This window comes from Euphorbia lathyris, chromosome 9 (genome assembly GCF_963576675.1).
Source record: "Euphorbia lathyris chromosome 9, ddEupLath1.1, whole genome shotgun sequence".
In the NCBI taxonomy this organism is placed as follows: Eukaryota; Viridiplantae; Streptophyta; class Magnoliopsida; order Malpighiales; family Euphorbiaceae; genus Euphorbia; species Euphorbia lathyris.
Window position 1 is genome coordinate 19,402,092 of NC_088918.1, and position 27,455 is coordinate 19,429,546.

General features: G+C 35.7%; 3 protein-coding genes across 4 annotated transcripts; 1 reads left to right on the forward strand and 2 right to left on the reverse strand.

The window, feature by feature from the left end:
* Nucleotides 1–3,272: 3,272 nt before the first annotated feature.
* Nucleotides 3,273–6,012, reverse strand: LOC136206303 (uncharacterized). 2 transcript variants are annotated; one of them, XM_065997305.1, is made up of 8 exons: nucleotides 5,844–6,011; nucleotides 5,611–5,703; nucleotides 5,316–5,439; nucleotides 5,000–5,222; nucleotides 4,189–4,378; nucleotides 3,943–4,015; nucleotides 3,642–3,855; nucleotides 3,273–3,546 (listed from the first exon to the last, which is right to left on the reverse strand). In XM_065997305.1, exons 1-8 carry the CDS (start codon nucleotides 5,924–5,926, stop codon nucleotides 3,404–3,406), a joined length of 1,143 nt encoding a protein of 380 aa, XP_065853377.1. In that variant the 5' UTR covers nucleotides 5,927–6,011; the 3' UTR covers nucleotides 3,273–3,403. The 2 variants fall into 2 exon arrangements, with proteins under 2 accessions (XP_065853377.1, XP_065853378.1); XM_065997306.1 differs by having other exon boundaries at nucleotides 3,408–3,546; nucleotides 3,642–3,803; nucleotides 5,844–6,012.
* Nucleotides 6,013–19,039: 13,027 nt separating this feature from the next.
* On the forward strand, nucleotides 19,040–20,696 carry LOC136206426 (uncharacterized). The gene is made up of 4 exons (XM_065997480.1): nucleotides 19,040–19,220; nucleotides 19,352–19,463; nucleotides 19,544–19,775; nucleotides 20,170–20,696. The coding sequence occupies exons 1-4, from the start codon at nucleotides 19,102–19,104 to the stop codon at nucleotides 20,349–20,351; spliced, it is 645 nt and encodes a 214-aa protein (XP_065853552.1). The 5' UTR covers nucleotides 19,040–19,101; the 3' UTR covers nucleotides 20,352–20,696.
* A 2,620-nt stretch (nucleotides 20,697–23,316) lies between these two features.
* LOC136205256 (pentatricopeptide repeat-containing protein At3g05340) lies at nucleotides 23,317–25,570 on the reverse strand. The gene has a single exon (XM_065995769.1). It carries the CDS (start codon nucleotides 25,485–25,487, stop codon nucleotides 23,517–23,519), a length of 1,971 nt encoding a protein of 656 aa, XP_065851841.1. The 5' UTR covers nucleotides 25,488–25,570; the 3' UTR covers nucleotides 23,317–23,516.
* Nucleotides 25,571–27,455: the final 1,885 nt, after the last annotated feature.

The window sequence follows — 27,455 nt, forward strand, 5'->3', positions numbered from 1 at the left end:
TGCAATACTATTTGTAATTTGGCATAAATATTTTTGCCATTTTAAATCATTCTTTCAGTTTAAATTTAAAACAGATTTCACAAAGTAACTATTATGCATGTAATCTAGCCATTTCGTTTTACGAAATCCTATGGATTTACATGCTTTTCTGAACCTTCAATCTAGTCATTTATTTTTTCTTTGTTTTTTATTGTTTGCCTTTTTATCTGACTATCTACGTCATTTGTATATCAATCCGCACATTCTCTCTCCTTTCAAAATATTTATTTAAACTTATTAATGATGAAACAATATAATAGTGCAAATTTATCCACAAACACACTATAAAAAAACTTTAAACGTGATGGATTGCACTTTCATAATAATTCTTATTAAACAATTATAGAAGAAAACAATAAATTAATTAAATAATAAAAATAAAGTTTGAAGCAAAAATAGAACAAAAATCTAAAGAAAAAAATCCTCACACAAAAAAGCAAGTCATTTAAGGTTTGAACCACAAACTCTATTCCTAGTTGATTATCAACTTCCATCGAAAGATACCGATGACTGATCCTGCCAAAATGAGCAATATGATATCATGGAGATTGACATTATAATTATCAATACTTTGAATAAAAAAGAACTTAACTAAAGGCAACACCACTAAATAGAATTTAAATAATATATATAAATCACAATTTTTAAAAAAGAAAAAAGAAATATCTTTTTTCAATTTATATTCATAGCAACTCCTTATGTATGAATCGAATTGAAGATAGGAAGAAGCTGAATGGAAAATTAATGACTTGAGATAATGAAACTTATCATATATTTCATGGGAAAAATGATATACCAAAATAAGATACCTAAGGAAAATATTTTATTTAGTTGCTATAATTCAATGCAATAAAAAGTTGAAATAGTTTGGAGAATGAAACCAATAAATAGATAATTACCTCTATGACCAATGATTTAAATGAACATATATCATTGTAATTCAATTTCAGCAAGATTTTAATTTTAATTGTAAATAATTATCCAACACTTGTCTTCACAAATTTTCATAATCGACTCACTTTCGAAACTCACTCACTCTCACCTCGTATCCCATTTATAGCTATTTGAAAGATAAAATAAATTGCAATGAAATAAGTCACAGCATGAGAAAAAAACAAATCTTATAAAAACAAGGGAAAAGTACAAAAATAAACCTTATGGTTACACTCATTTTCGAACAACACCCATGTGGTTTAAAAGTTTGCAAAGTGGTACCATGTACTTCATTCCGTTAGCAAACACATACAAAATTGACTAACGGTGTTAAAAGTCAAAGGAAAAAGAGTTAATTTGGTCCTAATATTTATTTATTTTTATAAATTGACCCTCTTATTATCTAATTATCACAAACAAACTCTAAAATAAAAAATAAAAATCAAATATACCATCTTCTCCGTCTCTTTAATTTGTTATTTTTTTCTCTCTCCTCTTTGTTAATTTCTCTCTCTAAAATCAATTGAATTTCCATATTTTCAATTTAATGAAACTTATACTCTCTCTATTGTAAATATAAACATCAAATGTCGTTTTTAAATATAAACCCTCATTTCATTCATGAGGTCGAGGTCTATCCCCTTATATATACATTAAAAGTTTCCTTCTAGCTTACCTAAATGTCAAGCTTGCTGTTATCTCCTTCACCCAAAACCTCTTTATCAGTGAGAGCAAAGAATCTTATCTTGTCTAAAGCCTGAAATTCAACATTTTTTTTGTACAATCAATTAATCATTAATCAATACTGGCAAACTGTACACAAATACGATCAATATACTCACATCAGATGCACTGGAGATCAACTCCCTGAGGAAAATGTCTTTGTTGCTGTAAAGAGAGTTGATAATAATGTCCATGAGCCTGGAACTGAAACTTCTCTGCATCACCACGCAAAGACTTCTTTGAAATAGACTCTGCTTCCCTAAATCAACATCAAGGCAACATTTTTAAAACTCGACCATCTACGACTAACATGTCTCTCACTAAAAATTATGGTTTAAAAACATTTAAAAAAGCCAAAGACACATACCTCCTAACGACATCCGAATCAGTCGCTGAACCACCAGGAACAGCGCCAAGTCTATCCTCAACCTTTGGAGGATCTACGGATCCTTTGAATCCCCTTCCGCATTTGCGTGTAAGTTCCGGCCTAAAAAACATAGATCCCAATACAATCTCAGTTTTCGCATCCAGAGATTGATCTAACTATATTGAATATACTGATAACACTAAAATAGGGATGAATCATAGATAAAATTCCAACACAAATATTTACAATAATCAACATTTAGATACGATGTAGGCATAAACTTTAAAATGGTTAGGCTAGAGAGAGAAGAAGAGAGAGTATAAGTGCCATTAAATTAGAAACATGTAAATTCAATTGATTTTGGAGAGAGAAATTAATAAAGAGGAGAGAGAAAGAAGAAAAAAAGAAATTAGAGAGAGAGAGGGAGAAGATGATATATTTGATTTTTATTTTTTATTTTAGAGTTTGTTTGTGATAATTAGATAATAAGAGTGTCAATTTATAAAAATAAATAAATATAAGGACCAAATTAACTCTTTTCCCTTTGACTTTTAACACCGTTAGTCAATTTTGTATGTGTTTGCTAACGGAATGAAGTACATGGTACCACTTTGCAAACTTTTAAACCACATGGATGTTGTTCGAAAATTGGTGTAACCACAAGGTTTATTTTTGTACTTTTCCCTAAAAACAATAAGGAATAATATATCAATTTTTAATTACTATGAAATCTAAGTCTTTGTTTGGGAGTTTAGAGGTTAACGGAGGTGAGAGTTAAAGGAGGTAATGGAAATGGAAGGGAAGTGATGGAATGGAATGGAAAGTTAAAAATTAACCTTATTTGGAAGTTTATAGGATGTAAATGAGGTTAAATGTTTAAACTTGTTTGAGAGTTTAAATTTGGAGGAGAAGGAAAAGTAAATATTTAACCCCATTAACCTCCATTTACTCTTAAAAAATAACTCTCAAACAAGATTAACTTAATATTTAACCTTCCATTACTCTCATTTACTTCCATTAACCTCCTCCCAAACAAGGGCTAAAGGAAGTAAAAGAACTTATCAAAATTAATTGAAAGACAATAGACAACGTTTTTTAATGAATGAAAAGTGGAATATAAAAGGTGAAAACACGGGTATAAAGAGATTAAAGGTAAGGATGAATAATTGTTATATTTCAGTGAATGATATATATATATATATATATATATATATATATATATATATATATGCACGCTCATCTATTCTCTTTATTCTTATAGTGCAAAAAACTCTAAAACACTTTTGTGTAATTTCTTTCTTTTTATTTCCACTATTGTATACAGTATAGATATGATATGGCCTAAACAATGATCCATGGTTCTTCTGAACACCCAGACGTAGTATTTTTCCAATGACCCGCAGTATACTGTGTAGTATCAGCAGGATGAGGATATTTTTCATCATCAGCACCGGGGCAAAATCCACAACCATACCTAATTCTTCCTGCAAAATCCACAACCAATGTTAATAATGTCCGTCCTGAAAAAAACAATAACATAAGTACAAGTATAAATTAATTAATTATATATGAGCTTTACCAGAATCACTAGGATCCAATATAGAATAGGCATTCAAATCATACTTGGCTTCTCCAAAGTTAACCAATTCAGCAAAGATAAGTTTTTCAGAGACATCATTTCTGGGTTTAGCCATGAAACTGACATGGCACCATTCTCCAACTTCCTCAACCCCCGGGACGCCTAATAAACGATCATATACATTAATGGTTCGCACAATTTCATACTCAACATTCTGGCCAAGAAATACAACAAAAGACATCAGTTCACTACTATGAAGATGCAGAAAAACAAATTAAACTGAGATGGATAAGATACAAACCTCTTCTTTACCATTTATGAATTTCAAGGCAATTTCAGCATATTCATGTTCCGGAAGATTAGGGACCAAGTAACTGTTAATCTCCAGCCAAGATATAAAAGTCATTAGTATAATCATACAATTTACATATGCAAAAGCAATTACAGTTAGAATCAACTCATTTAGACCCAATAGGTTAATGGAGACAGAAAACACAAACCCTAACAATTACTGAAGCAGATAATTGCAAAAAAAGAGAAACTATACGTTCGAACAGGCTCTTTGTTTCTCTTAGGCTTGACTTTGCGACGAGAATTGATTATCTGACGCTTGAAGCATCTAGCCATCTCTCTTTGGGAGGTGGCATCGACAGGCACACTTTCCAAACCACCAAGATATCCTTCAAGATGAGGATATTCCTTACCAGATGGACAAAATCCACAGCCATATGTAATTTCTGCAAAATGCATTAAGGATGGTAAAAACTTTCAGCATTCCAGCATTCTATCATTATCTATAAGAATCTACCACGCTCCAAGTCGAGTTTCTTTACAGATTGCAGAATTCAAATGCATGTGTTAACTGTAAACTGTGACAAATATGTAAGCAAGAGAGATAATAAGTAAGAGGATCCGGCACTAATCAGCACCGCATAAACCACGAAAGAAAAATTATTCTACATAAAGTTTCTGTTCCATATGAATTGTCGTGTGACCAAGAGGTCACGGGTTCGAGTCTTAGGAACGGCCTCTTGCCAAATAAATTGGTAGGGGAAGGCTTGCTCCCGTTACACCCTTGTGGTGGGACCCCTCCCCGGACCCTCGCTCAGCCGGGACGCGTAGTGCACCGGGCCGCCCTTTATAAAGTTTTTGTTCCATATAACTACTGTGGAAATCTTAAAAAAAGAAAAACCTTCAGCTCTAGCAAAGCATACAGTTTTAAAAACAAAACATGATGGAGCAAGAGATATGCAAAGAATAGGGAGTGCATAAATTATATATTGAAACCAAACAAAATAAACAAATTAACAGAAATTGATGAATAGAATACAATGCAGAGAAGGATATATGAGCATTACCAGGATCGTCAGGCTGCGATTTTCGGAAGTGCATTAGTAATAATACCCCTGAACTCCAGTCACCCAGTTCAACAAAGAAGAAGACTGGAGAGGCATCACTGCCATCAGCATTTCGGGGTTTCGCAATGAAGCTGACATGACACCTGTCGCCAACTCCAATTTCAGCGAAGTTTACCAGTGCACGACAAGCACCCAAGGCTTGCACAACTTCAAACTTACGATTCTAGAAAACAAGGGTGATAATTATAAAAATGCCCAAATTTTATTCTTAAAAGAGAAAGGAAAACAGAAATTGAGGGATAAGATTAATTCAAACCTCTGCAACTGCAACACCATCAGATTGTATACCGCAGCAAGCTAAGGCAAAACTTGGATCATTTAGTCTTTCGTAGCAAGCTAAAGCAAATTCAGCATATTGAACAGCGGAAAGGAAGGGGAATCTGTTATTAAAAGTAATTCCAATAGTCAGGCTAAACACATTGTAAATTACTGGAAATAAAGTAATAAACAATGAACCGCACACAATACAGGAAAAGCATAAAAACTGGTCGTTCAGCTAACAAACCCTAACATCAACAGAGAAGATAAATTGTAAAATAAGAAAACATTACCTTGTGACTTTCTTCTTAACCCGGGAACGGCGATGCTTGGACTCGGAGATTTTAGGCATATGTACTTTAGAGGCATCGATTTCTCTTGCCGACCTTCAATTCAATTACCACAAATCGATTATAAATATTTTTCAAATTGATTACAGAAACCCTAACAAATTGCTGAAGCAGATAATTGCAAATAAGAAATTGTACATCGGAATTTTCAGTAAAAAGAAAATTAGAAACTGTACTTTCGAGCGTGCTTCTTGGCTTTGCGACGAGATTTGATTATCTGACGCTTGAAGGATCTAGCCATCTTTAATTCGGAGTCCATATTGACTGTCTTCTTAAGCCGGTGATGGCTATGGCGATGCTTGGAATTTGAGTGCACAAACTAGATTTTATGTAAGTAATTTGGTGCACAAAATAGTCTATTTGAAATTAATTCAGTTAGATATTTCACCATTAAAATTAATTGAGTCAGTTAATTGTTTTATTGGTGTTTTTAAGGGCTAATTACTAATCTAGCCCATTTGAAGGGTCACATAATCAGACACTTTCATCCATTTTAGACAAGAATATCCTTATTTCAATTCACCTTCTTCCTCAAACTCTCAACATCTTCTTCGTCATCCCAAACCGACGAAAAGACGGTGGTTTATAGAGAGAATAGATTATGTTTCGTTCAACCTTTGAAGAATTAGTATATGCGAAAAATGATTAGCATGGAAAGCTCAAAAAATGAGAAATAAAAAAATCTAACAATTGAACTGCTGTGACAACCGTTGTTGCATTTATGACGAAATGCGACAACTGTTGTCGCATTTGTGACGAAATGCGACAAATTTTGTAACAAATGCGACAACAATGGAGGAAAATAGAGGTAATTGAAACGATATTGTTACAGATGAAGAAAGGGGTAAGACCGGCGAGAAAAGCAGGCGCATAAGCTAAAAACATACTATTTCTACGGAAAATTGAACATAATACTTCAATAATCTCAAAAATTGCTAACGATTGGTATCGGAAATTGAAGAAGAAGAAGAAGAAGTGAACGAAGCGGAGGAAGAAGAAGCGGGAGGAGCAGATGGATCGATCGAATAGAACTACAGATAATTTTGTCCAAAATGGATGAAAGTGTCTAATTTGATGAGATGAAAGCAAAGTGGATTAGATATGTAAATAGATCCTTTTAGTTGGGCTAGATTTGTAATTTGTCCAGTTTTTAAATACATTAACCATATTAACACTAATCGGTTAACCAATTATTCGATCAGTTAACATTTTATTTCGATTTTTTCTTTTTAATCAGTAACCTTATATTAATGAAGACCAAGTCTGAAATCGTTACATACAAGGTGTCAAATTGGGATAGGGTAGTCTTTCATAAACACAATCGGTTCATTAATATCAACTGTCCACGCAATAAGGAAATGAACTACACTATCGCATTTTCCATACATAAAAGAGAAAGTACAACATCGAAAAATAGAGTTGTTTATGAATATCTTCCTACAAGAAAAGGAGATGGAGCTACTCTATTAGTTTATGTTATAATGTTCTACCAAATTTTTTTACTATTATAGGATGACATATAATTTTGTGATGGTAATGATTATTCTTTCCAAAATTACGAGGATATTTGATACATTTCAAGCTGATTCTTAAACCAATTAATCTTTTATGTGCATGCAATATAAACATATTCATTTCTTTCCTCCTCGTGATGGTGGAATCTATATCACCTAAATGAATTAAGGGTCAAAACGATCCTTAGAATTGACAGACATGATCATTTTAGTCTAAATCGAAGTTTAGGTATCAACTTAATTTTAAAGTTGGTAAAAATTACCAAATTAGTCTCAAAACAATCAGTTTTAATCTAAAAGTTTATCAAATTTGGATTAATTTGTCAAGTTTCGTCCAAATTCGAGACTGGGTTGATACTTAAACTTCTACGTGGACTAAACTGACCCTATTTATCAACTTCGAAACTATTTTGACCCTTAATTCCCACCTAAATATACCGAGTTTCTTTCTTTAGACAATCTTGGTTTTATTTTTTCATATTTGTGTTCAATCGTTGGTTGTAATTTTTAAATGATCTTTATCGTTTGTAAAAATTGACAGAATAAAATACCATGACTATGTTTGTTTCATTTTCTTCCATTTTCGTTTGTAGAAATGCATTTCTGCTTATGCATCGTTGGCTTTAGGAAAATGATTATTCGACATTGGTGGTAGCCCTAGTTTTCCCTGAGCCACCTCAATCTCAATCTCGATCTCAATCTCAATGTTAAAACTCGGTGGTAGCCCTGGTACTTAGGAAACCAGGTATGCATTCATATATTCTACGGCCAAACGATATGAGATCAGCATCTACGAATCAACTTGGCTTGAAATCAAAATTTAAATACCAACTTGGCTAATTTGGTTGGTTTTATTGGACTTGAACATTACAAACCAGAGATTGAGAAAAATGTCAAGAGAAGTTCCTAAACAATTTGAAGAATAATAATACACTGTTGTTTTAAGTAACTTCTGCAATTTTTAGGTTGCACTTGTTTAATGATAATGTTTACTTTCTAAAGTGGTACTTTAAAGAGTTCCTAATAAAATCTAAAAATAATTTTGAAACGCAATATTTGTGAATTATTTAAATAAATATTTCAAAAAATACATCAAACATATTGTCAGTAATAATGTTATCAGAATTCCCGATGGAAATCACTACGAAAGGTAGTATGAATTTCCAACATAAAACAGCGATTGCAACATTGTGTCGGCGATTTGTTTTGTTGGTAAAAAATTATCGTAGCAGCTTACCTATGAGGTCAAGGCCGACACATCAGATTCTATCGATCTTCCGTCAGTGATGCTGATCACCGATACAATTTTAGTTATTACCGACGGATTCCTTCATTGGTGATAGCGTTTTTTCTTACAATGGTTTTGGTTAACTGAGGTTTTTGGAATACCGAAACTAAATTAGTAATTTTAAAATAAAAATCCATACGGTAGTCGGTTTCGGTTAACCTTGCACGTTCACTGTGGGGGATAAACCCAAGTCCGTTCCTAGATGTAAACAGTGACACAAACGGTAAAAGGTTAAACTATATGCTTTTAATGATACATTGTGCATCAGTATTCTGAGTAAATAAATCACTTATGTCAGAGTGAAGTGGGGTCGCTTCAAAAGAGACTAGTGGGGCCTAGTTCTCTTAAACTCTCGCTGAACCAGACGATGTTCATGACCATAACAAACATAACCATGAGAACCATACCGTGTTATGTTGGTATCTGTGTGGGGTATATCATCGTTTACACAAACGGCAGAATAGTGAGATCGCGTCTACTAGTCAGCCAGTAAAGTAAATATACTTTCACAAGGGAAAGTTCAAGGCACATTAGCTACATATCATATGCAGATAGCAGCTGTAGAAAGTTATCACCAAGTCGTAATCGTCTCGTTTCTAATTGTATTCATGTGGGGAATTGTTGGAAAATTTTGAATAAAATTATATATTAATTTAAATACCAACAAACACCTCCTTTCATGAACAGTCATGTTTGTACATGAATAGTCATATCAGTCCACGTAGACTCGTGTTCGTCCGTGAGCAGACATATCCTTTCGGGTTCTATTTATATAGAATTGATTGTCAAATTCACATACAGTTACAAAAAATATTCTTTGGAATTTTTACTGCTCTTTGTCTGTTCATAATGTTCTTGTTTTCCTATTCCGATGATAACAAGTCTACACACGGTTTGAGTTCGCTAGTGTAATCTGTTGTATCCTGGGAGACGATCATCAATAGCAACGACATCTGTCTTAAGGAAACTGCTAATACAGGCCTCAGATTTGTCTAACTCTTTCCTTTTAATTTCAAGTTTTATTATTCATATATTTTTCTGTGTTCATTTTGTTTTTTGGTTAATCACATCCAACAAAAAAAATCCCCGAAATTCGTTTTAGGGATTCCGCAAAACCGCCCCTAAACATATTGGGGGCGGAATGGGGAATGCATCCCCACCCCCGCCCTGCACTGTTGCCATCCCTATCTATGTGATAAGAGAGGAGATATGTAGTGAGAGAAGTCAAGTCAAGGAGCATATGTCTAGGGAAAAATGATGACAATCCGTATGAAGAACGGGCTCACACGAAGTGTCAAATACACAGGACGTGCAACCTCGAGAGAAACAATGAGAAGTGTTAGCAAAATACTCATAGAAAATGTGGATTTCTCACACGGCGTGTGGCCAGAAGAACAAAACTCCTGAAATTTCTGATTTAATCCACACGGTGTTTGGTTTTCTTATAGGGCATGCGGACTTACTTAATCAGCAAAGGTTTTGAGATATATAAATTCATCTTCTTCTTTTTTGTAAGATTTAATTTCTTATCAATTTCTCTTTAAAAGTGTTTTTAAGGTTCATCCCTCTGAGCAATGGGGATTTCACAATTCCGGCGGATTTAGCTCGTGAATATTGGGGATTTCGACTCATTTAAGTTTAGCTTCGAAATCTCTTTATTCGTTTAAGATAAAAATCAACTCGTTAAAAATTTGTATCACTATAGGATCACTTTGATTGCGGCTTTAGTTTCAGGATCCTTGGATATGTCGTATTCAGCCCGTATCAAGTTAGAGGTTGAACATTGATGCTTAATTAAGCTTGGTTGGTGCTGCTAATATTTTGTTCGTCCTCCATTTATTAACAAAATTATCGCATCGGTTTACAAGTTAATTTTATTTATGAACTTTACGTGTAAATAATTTGTTAATTTATTCATTAACTTTGTTTGCGAATACTTCATTTGAAAAAAAAAATAACATAAAAAATTAAGTAATTTTACATTTTCTCCTTTTTAAAAATTGTATTATTAGAAAAATAATTGACACGAGCTTGTTTATGAGCTTACTCACGAACCCATAATTGAACTTGCTTACGAGCTTTTAAACCGAGTTTTGTCATGCTCAATCTCGATTCTTACAAGTTAAGTCTCAAATCGTATTCAAGCTCAAATTATTTATAAATTGAAAAATGAATATGATCGAACTTTTATCGAACTGAATGTCAACGGCTGAGTAAAGCGCGGTTAAATTCAGATTCCAAATGTCAAATGGAATCTGATATCTAATATTTATACTAAATCTTGTTATTTGATTATCAAGTTGTTTACATTTGAAAGCAATGTTTTAATAAAAGTTGCGTAAATCCTCTAGCACAATTTTTTTTGAAGGAAAATTTCATTAATGATCCGTAGACTTGCAAAAAAAAGTCAATATAGTAGGAGAAATAAAGGCAGGAATAACATCAAAATAAGATGGGCAAGCATGTTGTGAAGCCGCCCTAGCCAAAGCATGGGCTAAGCTATTTGCTTGCCGATAAATAAAACGGATTGAGAAACCATTGTTGAGAGATAGGAGGTTCCGACATTGTCTAATGAGGTCACCAAACTCCGCCCTAGCCAAAGTATGGGCTAAGCTATTTGCTTGTTGGTAAAAAAAAACAGATTGAGAAACCGTTGTTGAGAGATAGGAGGTTCCGACATTGTCTAATGAGGTCACCAAAATCTGCCCTAGCCAAAGTATGGGCTAAGCTATTTGCTTGCCGGTAAATAAAACGGATTGAGAAACCGTTGTTAAGAGATAGGAGGTTCCGACATTGTCTAATGAGGTCACCAAAAGTTGCGTAAATCCTCTAGCACATTTAATAATAGCATTACAATGGAATATTTATTAACCCGGCATTATTTTTTTATATTCTAAAAATAAACATTTTTTAAAGAAAAAATCTCCAAAATTTTATTGTCACTCAACTTTACTCATTTTCACTGTCATTAAATTTCAAAGCACAACATAAAAGTCAATCAATTATACATTTTTTTTAATAGTTGTCTAAGGATTTTATTTGTCTCTCCTCTGTGGAGTTCAACCTGTCTTCTCCATTGAGAAGTTGCGAAACCTAATCCCAATTTTTGTCGTCGCCTACACCACCGCTTGCCACCCCAATCCTATCACCTCCTCCAGCAACTCAAGCTGTCCGATTTTTCACCCAGATTTCTGCCGCTAATCCATACCTCACAAAACTAGCCCACAATTAAACCCCTGTTTTCCGCCCCTTCAAAACCACATAGACCCTTCCCCCGCGATAGTTTTTACACCTCCCTTACAGCACTCCCTTCAATCCAAAACCTCTTAAAATCACTAAAACCATGAATATATCAGAGGAATACGCCAATCTCAATATTAACTCCAACGAGGAACCAACGCTAGTCCTTAGCGACGATTTGCTCTTGCCAGGTGATTTACCCCCAAAGTTCTTTGTTATCGGTCAGTTTTTATCAGCTAGAACAATACATTTCGATTCTATGCAAACGACTTTGGCTGCAATTTGGAGGCCAGTTAACTGTTATGAAAACGGAAATAGGCGGGAGATAGCTGTTTGAATTTTACCATGAGTTAGACATGGCCAGAGTCCTCAATGATGGCCCTTGGAATTTTAATCAGAACGTCCTGGTGGTTCAGCAGCTCAGAACCTCAGAACAAGCCTCTCAGGTAGAACTCCATAATTTAATCATCTGGGTACAGGTTTATGATCTTCCTATTGATTTTCAAACGGAAGCAGCATGTAAGGCCTTAGGGAACGACATGGGATGCTTCATGGATACTGATTCAAAAAACTTCACCGGTAGCTTTCTGCGGATCAAAGTAGCGATTGATACTAGAAGAAGCATGAAAACGGGACAATTTCTACAGCGCAGAGGAGGGCAAAAATTATGGGCAACCTACAAATATGAACGACTTCCTCAATTCTGTTTTTATTGTGGTATCATAGGCCATACAGACAAATTCTGCAATGCTTTGTTCGACAATCATGACAATCCAACTGAGAGGAAATTCGGTAGCTCACTCAGGGCTGTTCTAAGGAAACCTGGTACGGCTAATGGCAAAGCCTGGATTCGCACTCCATTAGAAGATAGAGAGGATCAGTACAGTGACATCGAGGCTGATAGTGGGGATTCAGACGGAATAGCAGGACCAGGAAGGAAGATATACGGATTCCCAGCCGGGGCTTCAATACCAAACTTTGAAGAAACAGTTTATAATGAGGATGGGATAAGCATTGAGCCAAAGAGGAAAAGAATGGTGACGACCAACAAAGATGACAAGTTGAACTGCACCGTACAGTATACGAACAGAAATGAGACGGGACCTAGGGACGAGGCCCGTCCAGGGATATGAGCATCATCAGCTGGAACTGTCGTGGTCTGGGCAACCCATGCACAGTTAACGTCCTCGGGGACTTAGTTCGAGCCCACAAACCTTTGTTTCTTTTCCTTATGGAAACTAAGGTGGCTAAAGAGCGAATAAGGATCATTTGTAGGAAACTTAGTTTTGATGATTGGTTTGCAGTTGACAGCAGAGGTAGAGGAGGAGGCCTGGCGCTCCTATGGAAGAATAAAGCGCCGGTTACCATCTTGGGTTCTTCAGACAATTTCATTGATGCTGAGGTTAGTATGGCTAATATAACGAATTTGAGACTTACTGGCTTCTATGGGTACCCCGAAAGAAATAGAAGAAGAGATTCCTGGGATATGATGAGATCCTTAATTTCTAACACTAACCTTCCTTGGTGTTGTATTGGAGATTTCAACGACCTTTTGTGTCAATCGGAAAAAATTGGAGGTAACAGACACCCTTCTAACCTATTTGAGGGGTTCAGAGCAGCAATTGAGGACTGTGGTTTATTGAGCATTGAGATGCAGGGATATCCTTACACTTGGGAAACAGGACGAGGTACTCCAAGATGGATTGAGGAATGGCTAGACAGAGCCTTAATTAGTTCTAACTGGAAAGAATCCTTCCCCAACTCCGATCTTCATAATCTGATCACGACGTGCTCGGATCACTCTACAATTCGGTTAACTATCAAAGCTTGGGTCAAAATCTCTCATCCGAGGAGGTTCAGATTCGAGAATGGCTGGATACGGGAGGCACAATGCGATTCGATTGTTGAAAATGCATGGAATCGGATAGAAGAGGCCACAATTGAACAACGAATTGCAAATTGTACGGAAGCATTACAGACATGGAGTTCGAATTGCCATAAAGATTTTAACAGAAACATTGCTGATCTACGGACCCGGTTACAAAGATTGAAGCAACGTACGGATAGAAGGGGAATTGAACTATTTCAGGAAACGACTGTCGCGTTCAACACAGCTTTATACCAAAGAGAGGATTTCTGGCGACAGAGAGCTAAATTATTCTGGTTACAAGGCGGTGACAGCAATACTAGATACTTCCATGAGTACGCTTCAGCCAGGAAAAGAAACAACTCATTTTCTGAACTGGTGAACGAGAACGGGACGCGTTGTGGTTGGGGATCAGGCCTCGATGAACTACTGACAGGGTATTTCCAAGATATTTTCACAAGCCGGGGCAGTGAGGCAGCAGAGGTTCTAGATAGCGTTGTTGCGAAGGTATCGGAAAAGGACAACCAGTTCTTATTACAAGATTTCTCAGCTGAAGAGGTACGCCTTGCTTGCTTTTCTATGCATCCTGATAAGAGCCCTGGCCCTGACGGGTTGAATCCAGCTTTCTTTCAACAGTTCTGGAGTATAGTTGGACCTAAGGTGACATCCACTTGTTTATCCTGTCTGAATTCTTCTTGTGTCCCTGCTCATCTAAATGAGACCTTGATTGTTCTTATACCAAAAAAGAAGGATGTGACGATGGTAACAGATCTTCGGCCCATAGCATTGTGCAACGTTCTCTTCAAAATCCTATAAAAAATGTTGGCTAACAGGTTCAAAAAAATCCTACCTAAAGTTATATCAGCAACCCAAAGTGCTTTCTTATCGGGGCGTGCAATTTCTGATAATATCATAGTAGCATTTGAGGTTATTCATAAGCTGAAATTGTCAAGAGGTTCAGGAATGGCTGCACTTAAGCTGGATATGAGTAAGGCTTATGACAGAGTTGAATGGGAATTTTTGAGGAAAATGTTGGAGAAAATGGGCTTTCATAATCAGTGGATTCAGTGGATGTTAATGTGCATTAACTCAGTTTCATACAAAATTCTGCATAATGGGCGAACTAGTGGAAGCATCACCCCTAGTCGTGGTCTCCGTCAGGGGGATCCTTTGTCACCATTCCTTTTTCTCATCTTTGCAAAAGGTCTATCGGCTTTACTCAAAGCCAAAGAAAATGCAGGGTATATACATGGCTGTAAAGTAGCAAGATCAGCGCCCATGGTTTCACACTTATTTTTCGCTGACGATAGTTTTCTATTTTTCAGAGCTAATTTAATAGAATCAGCCACTATCCTTCATTGCCACCAAAAGTATGAAGCGGCCTCCGGACAGAAAATAAACTATCAAAAATCTTCCCTGATGTTCAGTAAAGAAGCGGATTCGACGACGAAAGAAGCGATCTCAACTCTGGTAGGGGTGAATGAGGTAACGAACTTGGGGCTATATCTTAGAGCGCCTATCATTGTTGGAAGAAGTAAGTCACGGGCCTTCGGGCATATTAAGGAGCGAATCTGGAAGAGAATTCATAGTTGGAAAGAAAAATTCCTTTCTCGAGCAGGAAAAGAGATTCTAATTAAAGCAGTACTTCAGTCCATACCCACCTTTATCATGAGTGTGTTTCTAATGACCGACCAATTCTGCGATGACATCAACAAAATGCTTAACAGATTCTGGTGGAGTAACTCGGGCGAGTCCGCGTCAGGAATTCACTGGCATCAATGGTCACATCTATGTCGTCCTAAATGTCAGGGTGGTTTGGGCTTTCAGAACATCAAACAGTTCAATATTTCTCTACTTGCTAAACAGGGATGGAGGATAATCACTCAACCAGACTCGTTAATGTCTCAAATTCTAAAAGCCAGGTATTTTCCTCACCTTCCTTTCCAAGATGCGGTACTAGGCCATAACCCCTTCTATGTATGGAGAAGCATCCTTGCTGGTCGTGATTTACTTTTGCAAGGTCTACGGTTCAAGATCGGTAATGGGAGCTCAACTCATATTTGGGACAGCCCATGGTTGCCCGACACACATAATCCAAAACTGACTAGTACCATCACCCCCAACTAATATGGTACACGACTTGTTCTTGAACGACGGAAGATGGGATAAAGATCTAATACGAGCCAATTTCAATCAACGAGACCAGCAACTGATTCTATCTATCCCAAGAAGAGTTAGGGGGCGGGATGATGAATGGTTTTAGGGACCAGAAATTAAAGGAATCTACACAGTGAAAAGTGGCTATCGAGTAAGTTCAGGGGCAAACAATGAGTCAGAACCGTCTAGGAGTTGCCACTGGAATCAGATTTGGCACTTATCAGTTGCTCCTAAAATTAAAAATTGTATTTGGCGTGTGCTTTCGCAAAGTCTACCCACAATGCACAATCTGGCTGCCTGTCATAGTACGCATCCTAATATCCGCCCAATATGTTCCGGTGTTGATGAAATTGAACATCACTTGTTTGCAGACTGTGAAATCTCTCGTCAGACATGGGCGTTAATTTTTGACAGCTCAAGAACATTGAGAATTCCGGATTTTCTCACATGGCTCCAATCAAAACTGATCGGAGGAAATATGGAGGAAATGCAGAAAATAGCCACGGGAGTCTGGCTGTTATAGAAACATAGAAATGAAGTTGTATGGCAACGAAGAAAGAACAGCCCCGGTGTTATTGCAGCTCGTGTACAGCAGGAGATCAACAATTGGAATTCGGCGCAGGAAGCCAAAAATCGAACACAACCCAGCGCCCAGCAAGCAAATTCTCGATGGTTACGGCCCAGTACCGGATTTCAGACATGTAACGTGGATGCCGGAACCTTTCAGGAGGCGGGTTATAGTTCAATGGGATTCTTAATCCGTAATTCAGATGGTTTGTGCACTTATGCTTATCACGGGGCTTTGGATGGATTATTCGAACCGGTAATTGCGGCAGCGATAGCACTGAAGGAAGTCTTATTCTGGATCAAAGTAAGGAATCTTGACCGAATCATTATCCGAATGGACTGTCTAACAGTAGTCCAAGCATTAGCATCACCAATCTCTAGTAATTCCTATCTTTATGATATTCTTGCACATTGTTCTATTTTATTACAAGAGTTAGAATTAGTTTCAATCTCTTTTGTCAAACGTTCAGCCAACGCAGCAGCTCATAGCCTAGCTCGAGCGGTTGTGTTCAAATCTGTTCGTGGAGAGTGGGCATGTCCACCTCCGTTCCTTAACGATATTCTTTTGGCTGATTTAGCCCTTTAATATAAGTGATTCTTTTATTCAAAAAAAATTATACATTTTTTAACATTATAACCACTAAACTTTAACTATGTGTATAATTTAAAAACTAAACTTTAACCATGAGTATAATTTAAAAATGTAAAGGCCATGTTTGATAAAAAGTTTTTTCCAGTAAAACTAAAGGTTTGAACATTATCAAGGGAAAAATTGCCAAATAATAATAATAATAATATGAATAATTTATTTGTGTATCAGCACAGTAACTAATAGTACTACAAATTTAATACAAGTATTTCTGCTGACAGCAAATGAGTTGATTCATGGTTCATGAGATCATTTCTGTATAATGACAACACTTGCAGATTAAGGTTGGGACACCTTCAAACCAACTGATTCAAAACGTTGTGACTAAAACTCTAGCTAATATCAAAAAAACAGTATGTCCTGTATGATAATTCCATCCTTTAAGCGTTATTCGGGGGTGACACCCGCAGGAACCTCGAAAGATATTTTGATCGGCATCACCTATTTCTTTTCTGTGTATTTTGATTCCTGTTTCAAGCTTTTGATTTTGCTATTTTGCTTCCTTGCTTTTTCTTTCTTTTCCACAAGCATGTGTTTCCCTTTGCTTGGATTTGTAGGTCAATGTATCTCTACTTGGATTTCATATATAAAATTTGCCGTATTCCTATCGGATTTGTATCACATATTTTTTAAAAATATTGTTTACCATATCCGTATGCGTATCCATACCCGTATCGATGCTTCATAGATTTGGTTTCTATGCGTTAACTTTCCTACCTTTATTTTTTTTTTTTAAAAAACTTAATATATAATTACAAACTTAAATTTGCCATTATCTGTTAAAAAATTTTTTTTCATTTATCACAATTAATTAGCACCATAAATTTATAATTAGACCTCTCCTTTATCAATTCTTTTACTATTATTTGATTTTTTTTTAGTAGTTTTACCCTTATTTAACTTATTTGATGACATGTGATGAGACATTCTTATGTGAAAGTTTGACTTTATACCTAAAGTTTTGAAATTTACCAAATCATCAAATAAAAAAGTGTTGACAAGTCCATTATAAGAGTCTTTATATTAACATTTCGTCTTCTATGTCACTTGGAATACCATCTATTGACATCATTTAATAATTAAAATAGTAAAATCTTTTAAAAAAATTATTTGACCCAATAAGTTAATTTTGAAAAAGCTCATTTTAGAAGTTTTTTCAATTAGTTTATTTCTCCATCTCTTTTTATAGACATTTTTACTTTAATTAATGCTCTTTAATCCCAAATAAATGTTTTTTCATTTTTTTATTTGTCATTTTACTGAAACGGCTATTAGCAATCAGCTAAATTTTATCAAATAAGTTTACACAATCCGCTAGCCAAATCAGCTAACCAAAAAGATAGTTAGCGCTAATTGCCAAACAGGACCAATTTATAACAAAAATTTGACAAATTTATAATTGTATAATTATCTATTTAGCCTTTTATTTTTATTCTTTTATAGATAATTTATGGAAATGAGGAGTAAATCAAGGAAAAGCTTCAATGCACAAAGGGGGTTACCAGAGTGAAAGTCTTCCTATTAATTTGGGGTAAATTACATCCATGGCCACTGAACTTTACCCATTTCACATTATGGCCACTTAATTTTATTTTTTTTCGGTATTGTCACTGAACTTTAACACTTCTTAATATCGGTGACCATTCAATTTTAACCAACTTCTCAAAATGACCATTAACGATCGTTAACGACCTTAAAATGAAAATATTCAAAAATTAAAGTTGTTCAGAACGACATTTACCAAGAAACCATTCGAAAATCACATTTTTTGGAGCTTTATCTCTCTAAAAATTCACTTTCCCTCCTAATCAAACAAAATCTAAATGATCTCAAAAAGAAAATTTTCAAGAATTAAAGTTCCTTAGAATATCATTAACGCTTTAGATTTTTTATTTTTATCCGTCAATGGTCATTTTGAGGAGTTAAGTGTCCATCGGTGTTAAAAAAGTGTAAAGTTCAATGGCCATACCGAGAAGAAATGAAATTTAGTAGCCCTAATGTGAAAATAGGTAAAGTTTAGTGGCCATGGGTGTAATTTACCCAATTAATTTGATTAATAACTTACCTTATAAGCTACCTGATTAACATATTTAAAGAGGTGAAACCTCAGAAAGGCGATTGAAGTTTGCAAACCAGAAATCGGAAATCGGAAATGGAGGGAAGAACTCGTCCTGTCAAATCTATTGAACTCAAACCAGACACTTCTCAAACGCGATGCCATGGACATCGCCGGCTTAAGAAGAAGGCACTCAAAGAGAAGACAGTCAAACGGTAATTTATTTTCTGATTTTCAATTTTATCTTCTCCATTGATGTTAGGGTTTGGATCATCATATTTGAATTGAATGAATTAGTATAATGTGTTTAGTTTAGTCTGAGTTTTGTAATTCCTTTTAAGAACAGGTCCCCTTTCCTTTCCGCTGTTCAATATGCTGAACATGCCCTAGCTTGCTATGAAAACCTAAATGATTCAGATCTTGCCTTGGCTTGCTTAATGGAACCTGATATTTCAGAGGTTTGAATTAATCTTATCCCTCTATTTCTGTTTTTCTAAAAATTTTGGGCGTTTTTATAATTATCACCCTTGTTTTCTAGAATCGTAAGTTTGAAGTTGTGCAAGCCTTGGGTGCTTGTCGTACACTACTACGCATCCGTGGGATGGAGATGTTTGGAGTTTGCGACAGGTGTCATGTCAGCTTCATTGCGAAACCCCGAAACTCTGATGGCATTGATGCCTCTCCAGTCTTGATCTTTGTTGAATTGGCTGACTGGGGTACAGGGGAATTAGAACTCTCGCTCTTTCGAAAGTCACAGCCTGACGATCCTGGTAATGCTCATATATCCTTCTCTGTGTATTATTGTGTTAATTTGTTTATTCTGATGATAATGCTCATATATCCTTCTCTGCGTTAATTTGTTTATTTTGTTTGGTTTCAATATATAATTTGTGCAATTCCTATTGTTTGATATCCCTTGCTTTATTATGTTTTGTTTTTGAAATTGTATCCTTTGCTAGAGCTATGAAATTGTTTGATAAATTGGCAGTTTTGATCAATTGGCAGTTCATTGTTGTCACAGTTTAGAGTTAAGAAATGCATGTGAATTCTACAATCTGTAAATAAAACCGAATTCGAGTGCGGTGGATTCTGATAAACAATTTTAGATTGCTGGAATGTTGAAGTTTTTAGCATGCTTAATGAATGCACTTTTTTTTTTTGCAGAAATTACATATGGCTGTGGATTTTGTCCATCTGGTAAGGAATATCCTCATCTTGAAGGATATCTTGGTGGTTTGGAAAGTGTGCCTGTGGATGCTGCCTCCCAAAAAGAGATGGCTAGATGCTTCAAGCATGAGCCAATGAATTGTACTTGCAAAAACAAGCCTAAGAAACAAGGAGAATAAGATGAATTAGGAACAACATGAAGAAACGAAAAGGAAGTGTTTCAGGAGATTTTTGTTCTGAATCAACTATGATTTTGTGGTAGTGTTTCAGGAGATTTTTGTTCTGAATCAGATATGATTTTGTGGTTGTAGGCTTTTTGTGACTAGGAGACAAGTTTTCACTCCAAACTTTCTAACCTCATCCATACACAGTGGAAGAGAGGATTAGTACCTGGAAAATACATCGTTTATCATTTTTTATTTTTAGAAGGTATTATTAGTCAACTCAAAAAAATTATGTTTCAATTTTTTTTTAGAAAAAATTTTCCTTGTGATCTTGGCCTAATACATCACCACCTTTAAGAATTTGTCCATAGCAGTAGATTGTGTTGAAAAAATTAATTATTAATTTAAAATAATTAAATAAACAAGGAGAATTATTGTGAAGTCTTAATTAATGTGAGACTATTTTTGTAATTTATAGTGATGGAAGATTGTTTTTGTAATTTGTAAAAAAAAATAAAAAAAAAATATAAAATTGACCACCAGAATTCGGTGGTCAATCAGGCCATTAATTGTGCCAGCAATTTTTGCTGGCACAATTAATGCAAACCTTGATCCTTGGCTTATAAAAAGCCAAGGAACCATTCTTTGAAAATTGTGGGAAATATAGAAAGAGAAAGGGAGTTAGGGTGGAATCAAAATGTAGTGAGAGGAGGCACAATTGTGCGTTGTGAATTTTGAGAGTTTATTTAGAGGGTAGTCTAATTATTTTGAGGAGAAATAAAAATAGTAAAGATAATTATTTCGGGGTATTTTCGGGAAACACCGGAGTGTACTATTTTTGTTTTATCTCATTGTAACTCTAGAAAGTTTCTAGAGAACACCCTCTTGTAAACCTCATAAATTCAATAAAATTGTTTTATCGCTTCCGCTAAATTGTCGCGATCCTAGAAAAATTCCCAACAGATTGGTTTCTTGAACTTTATAAGTGTCTTACCAGTTTCTGAAGTTGATTATTCTGTATCACCAATTTCTTGAACTTGACCATAACAATAGATTAATTCCCTAAACTTTGTATTTAGTTGTTACGAAATAAGTAAGTTTAGAGAGTTGGTGAGACACTTAGAGCATCGATAATGAAAAGCTCATCAACCCTCAAAAGTATGATCCATTGGGGAGAGTTTAATAATATTTTTTTTTATCAAAAAGTTATAATATATTACTAATTAATATGTCTTATATTATTTAGTGGTCAAATTTGACCCTGATATTTTTGATGAAGTGTAAGTTTGATTCTAATATACGAAATGGTCCAAATTTAACCCCTAAAGCTTTTAAGCAAGATCAATTTTATCTCTAAGTTACCAAAATTTCGAAAAGACTTGTTTGAATGTTGTTTAACTGTTACATCGGATTTTTCAAACATCAATTATGTCTAAAATATTTAATGTGTCAGTAACACAATTAAAAAAAAAAAAACTTGTTAAAATACTAACAACTAAGTCTAGCACATAAGTCTACCACATACATACAAGTTAATCATAATTTTTTTTGTCTATGCGTCTAAAATATTTACTGTGTTACTAATATAGATATAAATAACCAACATAAAATGTACAGAACTGCTTCAGTTTATCGACAAACTTATTTGAAATGTCTGATGTGACAGTTAAAAAATAGTCAAACCAGTTTTTTTAAATTTGTTGTGATATAGGGTTAAAATTGATCTTGTTTGGAAACATTAAAATTAAATTTGCATTATTTCATACGCTTAGAGGCAAATCTGCACTTCTAAAAAAAAATTAAACATAGAAAGTAAAAGAGATGAAGGGAGAGAAGAGCTTATATAGTGAAAGGGATGGGTCAAATATGGTTAAGTGCATTATTGATAACCGAATTTATAAAATTTTCTCAAAATGGTCACTGAATTTCAATTTATCTCAATAAAACCACTTAACTTTGAGTTTTGTCTTGATTAGGTCACTCGGACGATTTTAGTGGTCAAAAGGCATCGAAATAATGACATGGGTGACACGTCAACATGAGCCAACTCAAATCTCTGACCGAAACAAAACGTGACTGCCATGTGTTGGCCATTTTTAAGGGAAAAAAACTAAATTTTGTTTTTTTTTCATAAAATTAACGGACATGTGATAGTCAAGTGGCACATACGTGGATGTCATTTGTCATTTCGGCCACATATCTGAGTTAACTCGTGCTGAGGTGTCACCTATGTCATCATTCTTATGCTTTTTAACCACTGGAATCGTCGGAGTGACCTAATTGAGATAAATTGAAGTTGAGTGACCATTTTAAGACAATTATGTAAGTTCAGTGACCAATGGTGCATTTAACCCGGGTAAAATAGGGAGAAAGAGAAGTTAGCATGTTGAAGAGAGAGTGAAATGTGAAAAAGTAGGTCAACAGTAATAGTAGCCATGAGTGTAATTTAGTGTTAAATTCAGTGACTTTTATATTACATTTTGAAGTTCATTGGCTATACCGTAAAAATTGGCAAAGTTCAGTGGTCATGGGTGTAATGTAGTGTAACGTTCAGTAGCTCTTATGTTACCTTTTGTAATTTAGCAACTTGAATGTTGTTTATATTTTTTTATATATACCTTTTTTCGGGAAAATAATAATTTAGTTCTAACGTATGAAATTGTGCAAATTTTATAACGTTTTTAAGTAAGATCAATTTTTTTTTTCCTCCACTATTGAAAATTTGAAAAAACTGGTCTTGACTATGTTTAGCTGTCACATCAGACTATATTAATAACATAGTAAATATTTTAGACAGTTTAACAAAAAAAAATTGTGATTAATTTATAGGTAGCAGATTTAGTTTTTAACATTTTAACAGAATTTAAGTGAGAGTTAAATACCAGTCAAACAGTAAATTCTAATTTTTGATAATGTAGGACTAAAATTGATTTGCTTGGAAACGTTAGAGTTAAATTTGCACCATTTCATATATTAAGACTAAGGGTTAAATTTAATCTTTATACCATGTATAAATAATTGGAAAACAAATATCATTTCTTTCGTACAAGAATAACTTTATAAATTTGATCTTTATCCTATGTACGACTTGTTTAATACGGTTACCATTTTGTGGCACTTGCATCATATATAATCACGAGCAATAACACAATTATCACACAACAACCCGTTTTGACACCTCTACTTGTCGTCGTGATCCAAGCAATAGAGAATATACCTCTTATCCGGGACATAACCTTCATCTATCATGACTCTAAATAACTCTCCCAAAACCTTATATATGATCTCACCTTCTGGATGCAATTTATCCTCAACTACAAAACTGTGCATTTTCTTTTCAATCTCAATCCAACTTATTCCTATATCTTTTGCTACCCCCATTTCCTTCATTCTCTTTATAGTCCTTGCCCTTTCATTCCATCTACCGTTACCCGAGTATATGTTCGCCAACAACACGTATGGCGCGGGCTTTTTGGGTTCTGATAAGAACAGCTTTTCAGCTGCATATTTTCCTATTTCAGTATCCCCATGAATGCTACAAGCACCAAGCAAGGATTGCCAGATAAACACATCAGGCTTTATAGGTAGTTTCTCTATGAAAGCTTTCGCTTCATTCGTAAGTCCTGCTCGGCCTAACATGTCGACAACGCACGCATAGTGTTCCGTGCGAGGAATAAAGGTGTAATCTTCAGTCATGGAAGTGAAGAACTCCATGCCCATGTCAACTAAGCCTACATGGCTACAAGCATGAAGCAACGAGAGAAATGTAACGTCTGTTGGTTCGACACCTTCTCTTTGCATCTCGTTGTACAATTGTAGCGCTCTAAACCCATCTCCGTGTCGTGCAAAAGCAGCAATTACGGAGTTCCATGAGACCGAGTTCCTCTTTTGTATTCGATTGAAGATTTTCATCGACTCTTGCAGCTCCCCGCATTTCGAGTACATGTTAATCAGCCCATTGCCAACAAAGAGATTAGAACCAAAGCTCCGTTTGATAACCAGTGAGTGTATTTGCTTACCAAGACCTAAAGAAGTATCAACCCCAAATACCCCGAGAACCGCAGAAACCATGTTCGGATCAACCACAGCTCCCGCCTTCACCATTTTCACGAAAAACCGCACAGCTTCTTCCTCGAAACCATTCTGCGCAAAACCAACAAGAATCACAGTCATGGAAACCTCATCAAGCTCATCAGCAGACTCAAAAATCCGCCACGCATCTTCTATTCTTCCGCATTTCGAATACATATCCATCAATGCACTTTCAACTCGTAAATCCGATTGAATCCCCAATTTCGAAACAACTCCATGAATTTGACACCCTTCCCCTAACCCCTGTAAACCAGAACACGCCATCAATGAACTCAAGTAAGTCAAAAGATTCGGTTCTATCACTCCGCCGCACCGCATTTCACTGAACAATCTCAAACTCTCCCTGTACAATTCATTCTCTGATAATCCTGACATGATAGCTGTCCAACTAATCACATTCCTTCCAAGCATCTCATCAAAAACCTGTCTTCCAAAACTAGGGCATCCACATTTGCAATATGATGTAATTAAAGCATTCCCTACCGTTATTTCATGCTCAAAACCATTTAGAAACAGCAAACAATGCATCATTTTAGTAGCATAGATTAACTCAGGCCTATCAAAAGCCGATAATAAAGTCGTTAAAGTTGCTTGATCAAACTGGAAGAAACCTGATTCCCGCATCCGTTTAAACAAAACAAAACCTTTGACCAACTCTCCATTGCTTAAAAATCCGGAAATCATTGTATTCCATGAGATGGTATCTCTAAGAGGCATTTCATCAAACAGTTTAGCTGCACCAGTGAAAACCCCAGAATTTGAGTACATTGTGAGGAGAGAGTTCCAAATAACGAGGACATTTCGCAAATTGAGATTGTCATGGAGATCGAAGAACTCGTGATTTTTGATAATGGAGGCGTGGATGGAAGAACCCAGATTGAAATAACCTTCTTTTCCGCAGAGAGATAAGAGCTTGCTCATATCTACATGGTTGAGAAGAAAAGTAGATAAATTGGAAGAGGGGGGCTGGTAAATTTGTGGTTTGAATGAAGATATAAGGGAGGTAACTGAGGAAGGAAGATGGGATTTGAGTTTGTGAATGACCCATTTGGTTTTCATCCATGAAAGTAGGAATTGGAGACCAAGGTGTTGAAGTTCTATAGGAGAAACCGGGCAGCAGTTTCTGAAAGAGACAATAAAATTTGTAAATTATTAATTTAGGCTCCATACAAAATAGTATGATATAAACTTAACCTTTAAAAATACCTATCAATTTAAGGGTCTACAACGGACACGTCATTCATATTACTTTCGTTAAGTTCAGTCAATTGTACCGGGAGAGAGAAATCAAAACTTAACGGAACAATGTGAATAACATATCAAATTGGTACTCTTTTCTAAACATTAAACCTACAGTGATGCTATTTTATACGTGAGTGCCACTTCATATTGACACTTTCCAAACAGTTGCATTTACATGGATCCTGATGACCACATAAATTTGGTCATTCACCGTTAGATTTAGACGGATTAAATATAAGTCTTAGAATGTTTTGAATCTCTACCTTAAGATTTTAATCCGTCTAGATCTAACGATGAATGAACAAATTTACGTGGTCATCAGGGTCCATGTGAACGCAACTGTTCGGTGGTTTTCACCTGATCAGTGACTAACCAAGTGAATTTGGTCACTCATCGTTAGATTTAGGAGGTGTAAATCTGAACTGTGTGATTGTTTTAATCTCCATCATATGATTGTAATAAGTCTAGATCTAACAGTGAGTGACCAAATTCACTTGGTCAGTCACTGACCAAGTGAAAATGACTGAGTTTGCGAGTCCTTGGATATAACGTATTCCGCCATTAGGAGATTACAGGTTAATAGCACCGGATCGGATATCAAACTGGAATTATAGATAAGTATCAAATAGGAGTTATAGATGATAAGGTTAATATTGTAATTACTCATTTAGTTAAGATAAGCTTTGATTTAGTCATCTGTAATTTGAATTACAAATAGTTGTTGTAACCTCTATATCCTGTACAGCTTATTTAAAGCTGATTACAATCAATACAAACTCAATTGAGAGTCTCAGTTTTCATGGTATCAGAGCTTAACGTGGATTAATCTCTCTGGTCGATTCTCTCTCTTCAAAAATTTAGACTCTCTCTTCTCAGTCAGTCGACAAGTTTTTCCAGAAATACCATGTCTCAAAATGGAACCAACTCTGCCAGTGAAAACTCAACTGCATCATCCACTCATTCTCTCCCTCTCTCCACCATCTCCACCCAAATCTCTCACAAATTAACTGCTACCAATTATCTTCTCTGGAAAACGCAATTGCTGCCTCTCCTCAAGGGACAAGGATTGGCTGATCATATTGATTCAACCATTGAATCGCCCCCTAAGAAGCTGCCTACCGGAGCTGATAATCCGGCATACAAACCCTGGGAACAAAAAGATCAGCAGGTGCTGAGTTTAATTATTTCCTCTTTAACTTCAAGTGTGATTTCACAAATTGTTGGGGCTGAAACAGCATCCGTTGCATGGAATAAGTTATCAAAGGCTTATTCGACTGCTTCTCGGTCACTGGTTCGTGACTTGAAACACCGTCTTCATAATCTCAGCAGGGAGAATGATACTATCTTTGTGTATTTACAAAGGGCCAAATCGATTAGTGATGAACTCACTGCTCTCCAATATCCCATCACTGAAGATGACCTAGTTGAATCTATTTTGGATGGTCTGGGCACCGTCTACAGACCCTTCGTTCGTTCCCTAGAGGCTCGGCTTGAGCCAGTAACATATGATGACTTGACAGGGCTTCTTCATAGTGAGGAACACCAATTGAATCGGGAGACCCTATCTCCCACCTTCTCTCCATCTGTTAACTACGTTGCTGCCCGAAACTCCAATCGGGGACGAGGCCAGAGTCGAGGTGCCTATTCTGCTGGTTGTGGCTCATATAACCAAAACCAGCCCAGTCGTGGCTCTCACCATAACTATCAGCAAAACAGACACACAAATAGTACCTCGGCTCCTCTTGATGTCACAACTTTGATATGTCACAACTGCAAAGGCACTGG

Bases quoted from the DNA above. Each gene is read 5' to 3' on its own strand.
- LOC136206303 (XM_065997305.1), bottom strand. From the start codon at position 5,926: ATGGACTCCGAATTAAAGATGGCTAGATCCTTCAAGCGTCAGATAATC. The intron at 5,223-5,315 runs GTTTGAATTAAT...CTTGTTTTCTAG, and splicing joins ATGGTGTTGCAGTTGCAGAG to AATCGTAAGTTTGAAGTTGT. The intron at 4,016-4,188 runs GTATAGTTTCTC...GGAGATTAACAG, and splicing joins AACAAAGAGCCTGTTCGAAC to TTACTTGGTCCCTAATCTTC.
- LOC136205256 (XM_065995769.1), bottom strand. From the start codon at position 25,487: ATGAAAACCAAATGGGTCATTCACAAACTCAAATCCCATCTTCCTTCC.
- LOC136206426 (XM_065997480.1), top strand. From the start codon at position 19,102: ATGGAGGGAAGAACTCGTCCTGTCAAATCTATTGAACTCAAACCAGAC. The intron at 19,221-19,351 runs GTAATTTATTTT...TTTTAAGAACAG, and splicing joins AAAGAGAAGACAGTCAAACG to GTCCCCTTTCCTTTCCGCTG. The intron at 19,776-20,169 runs GTAATGCTCATA...TTTTTTTTGCAG, and splicing joins GTCACAGCCTGACGATCCTG to AAATTACATATGGCTGTGGA.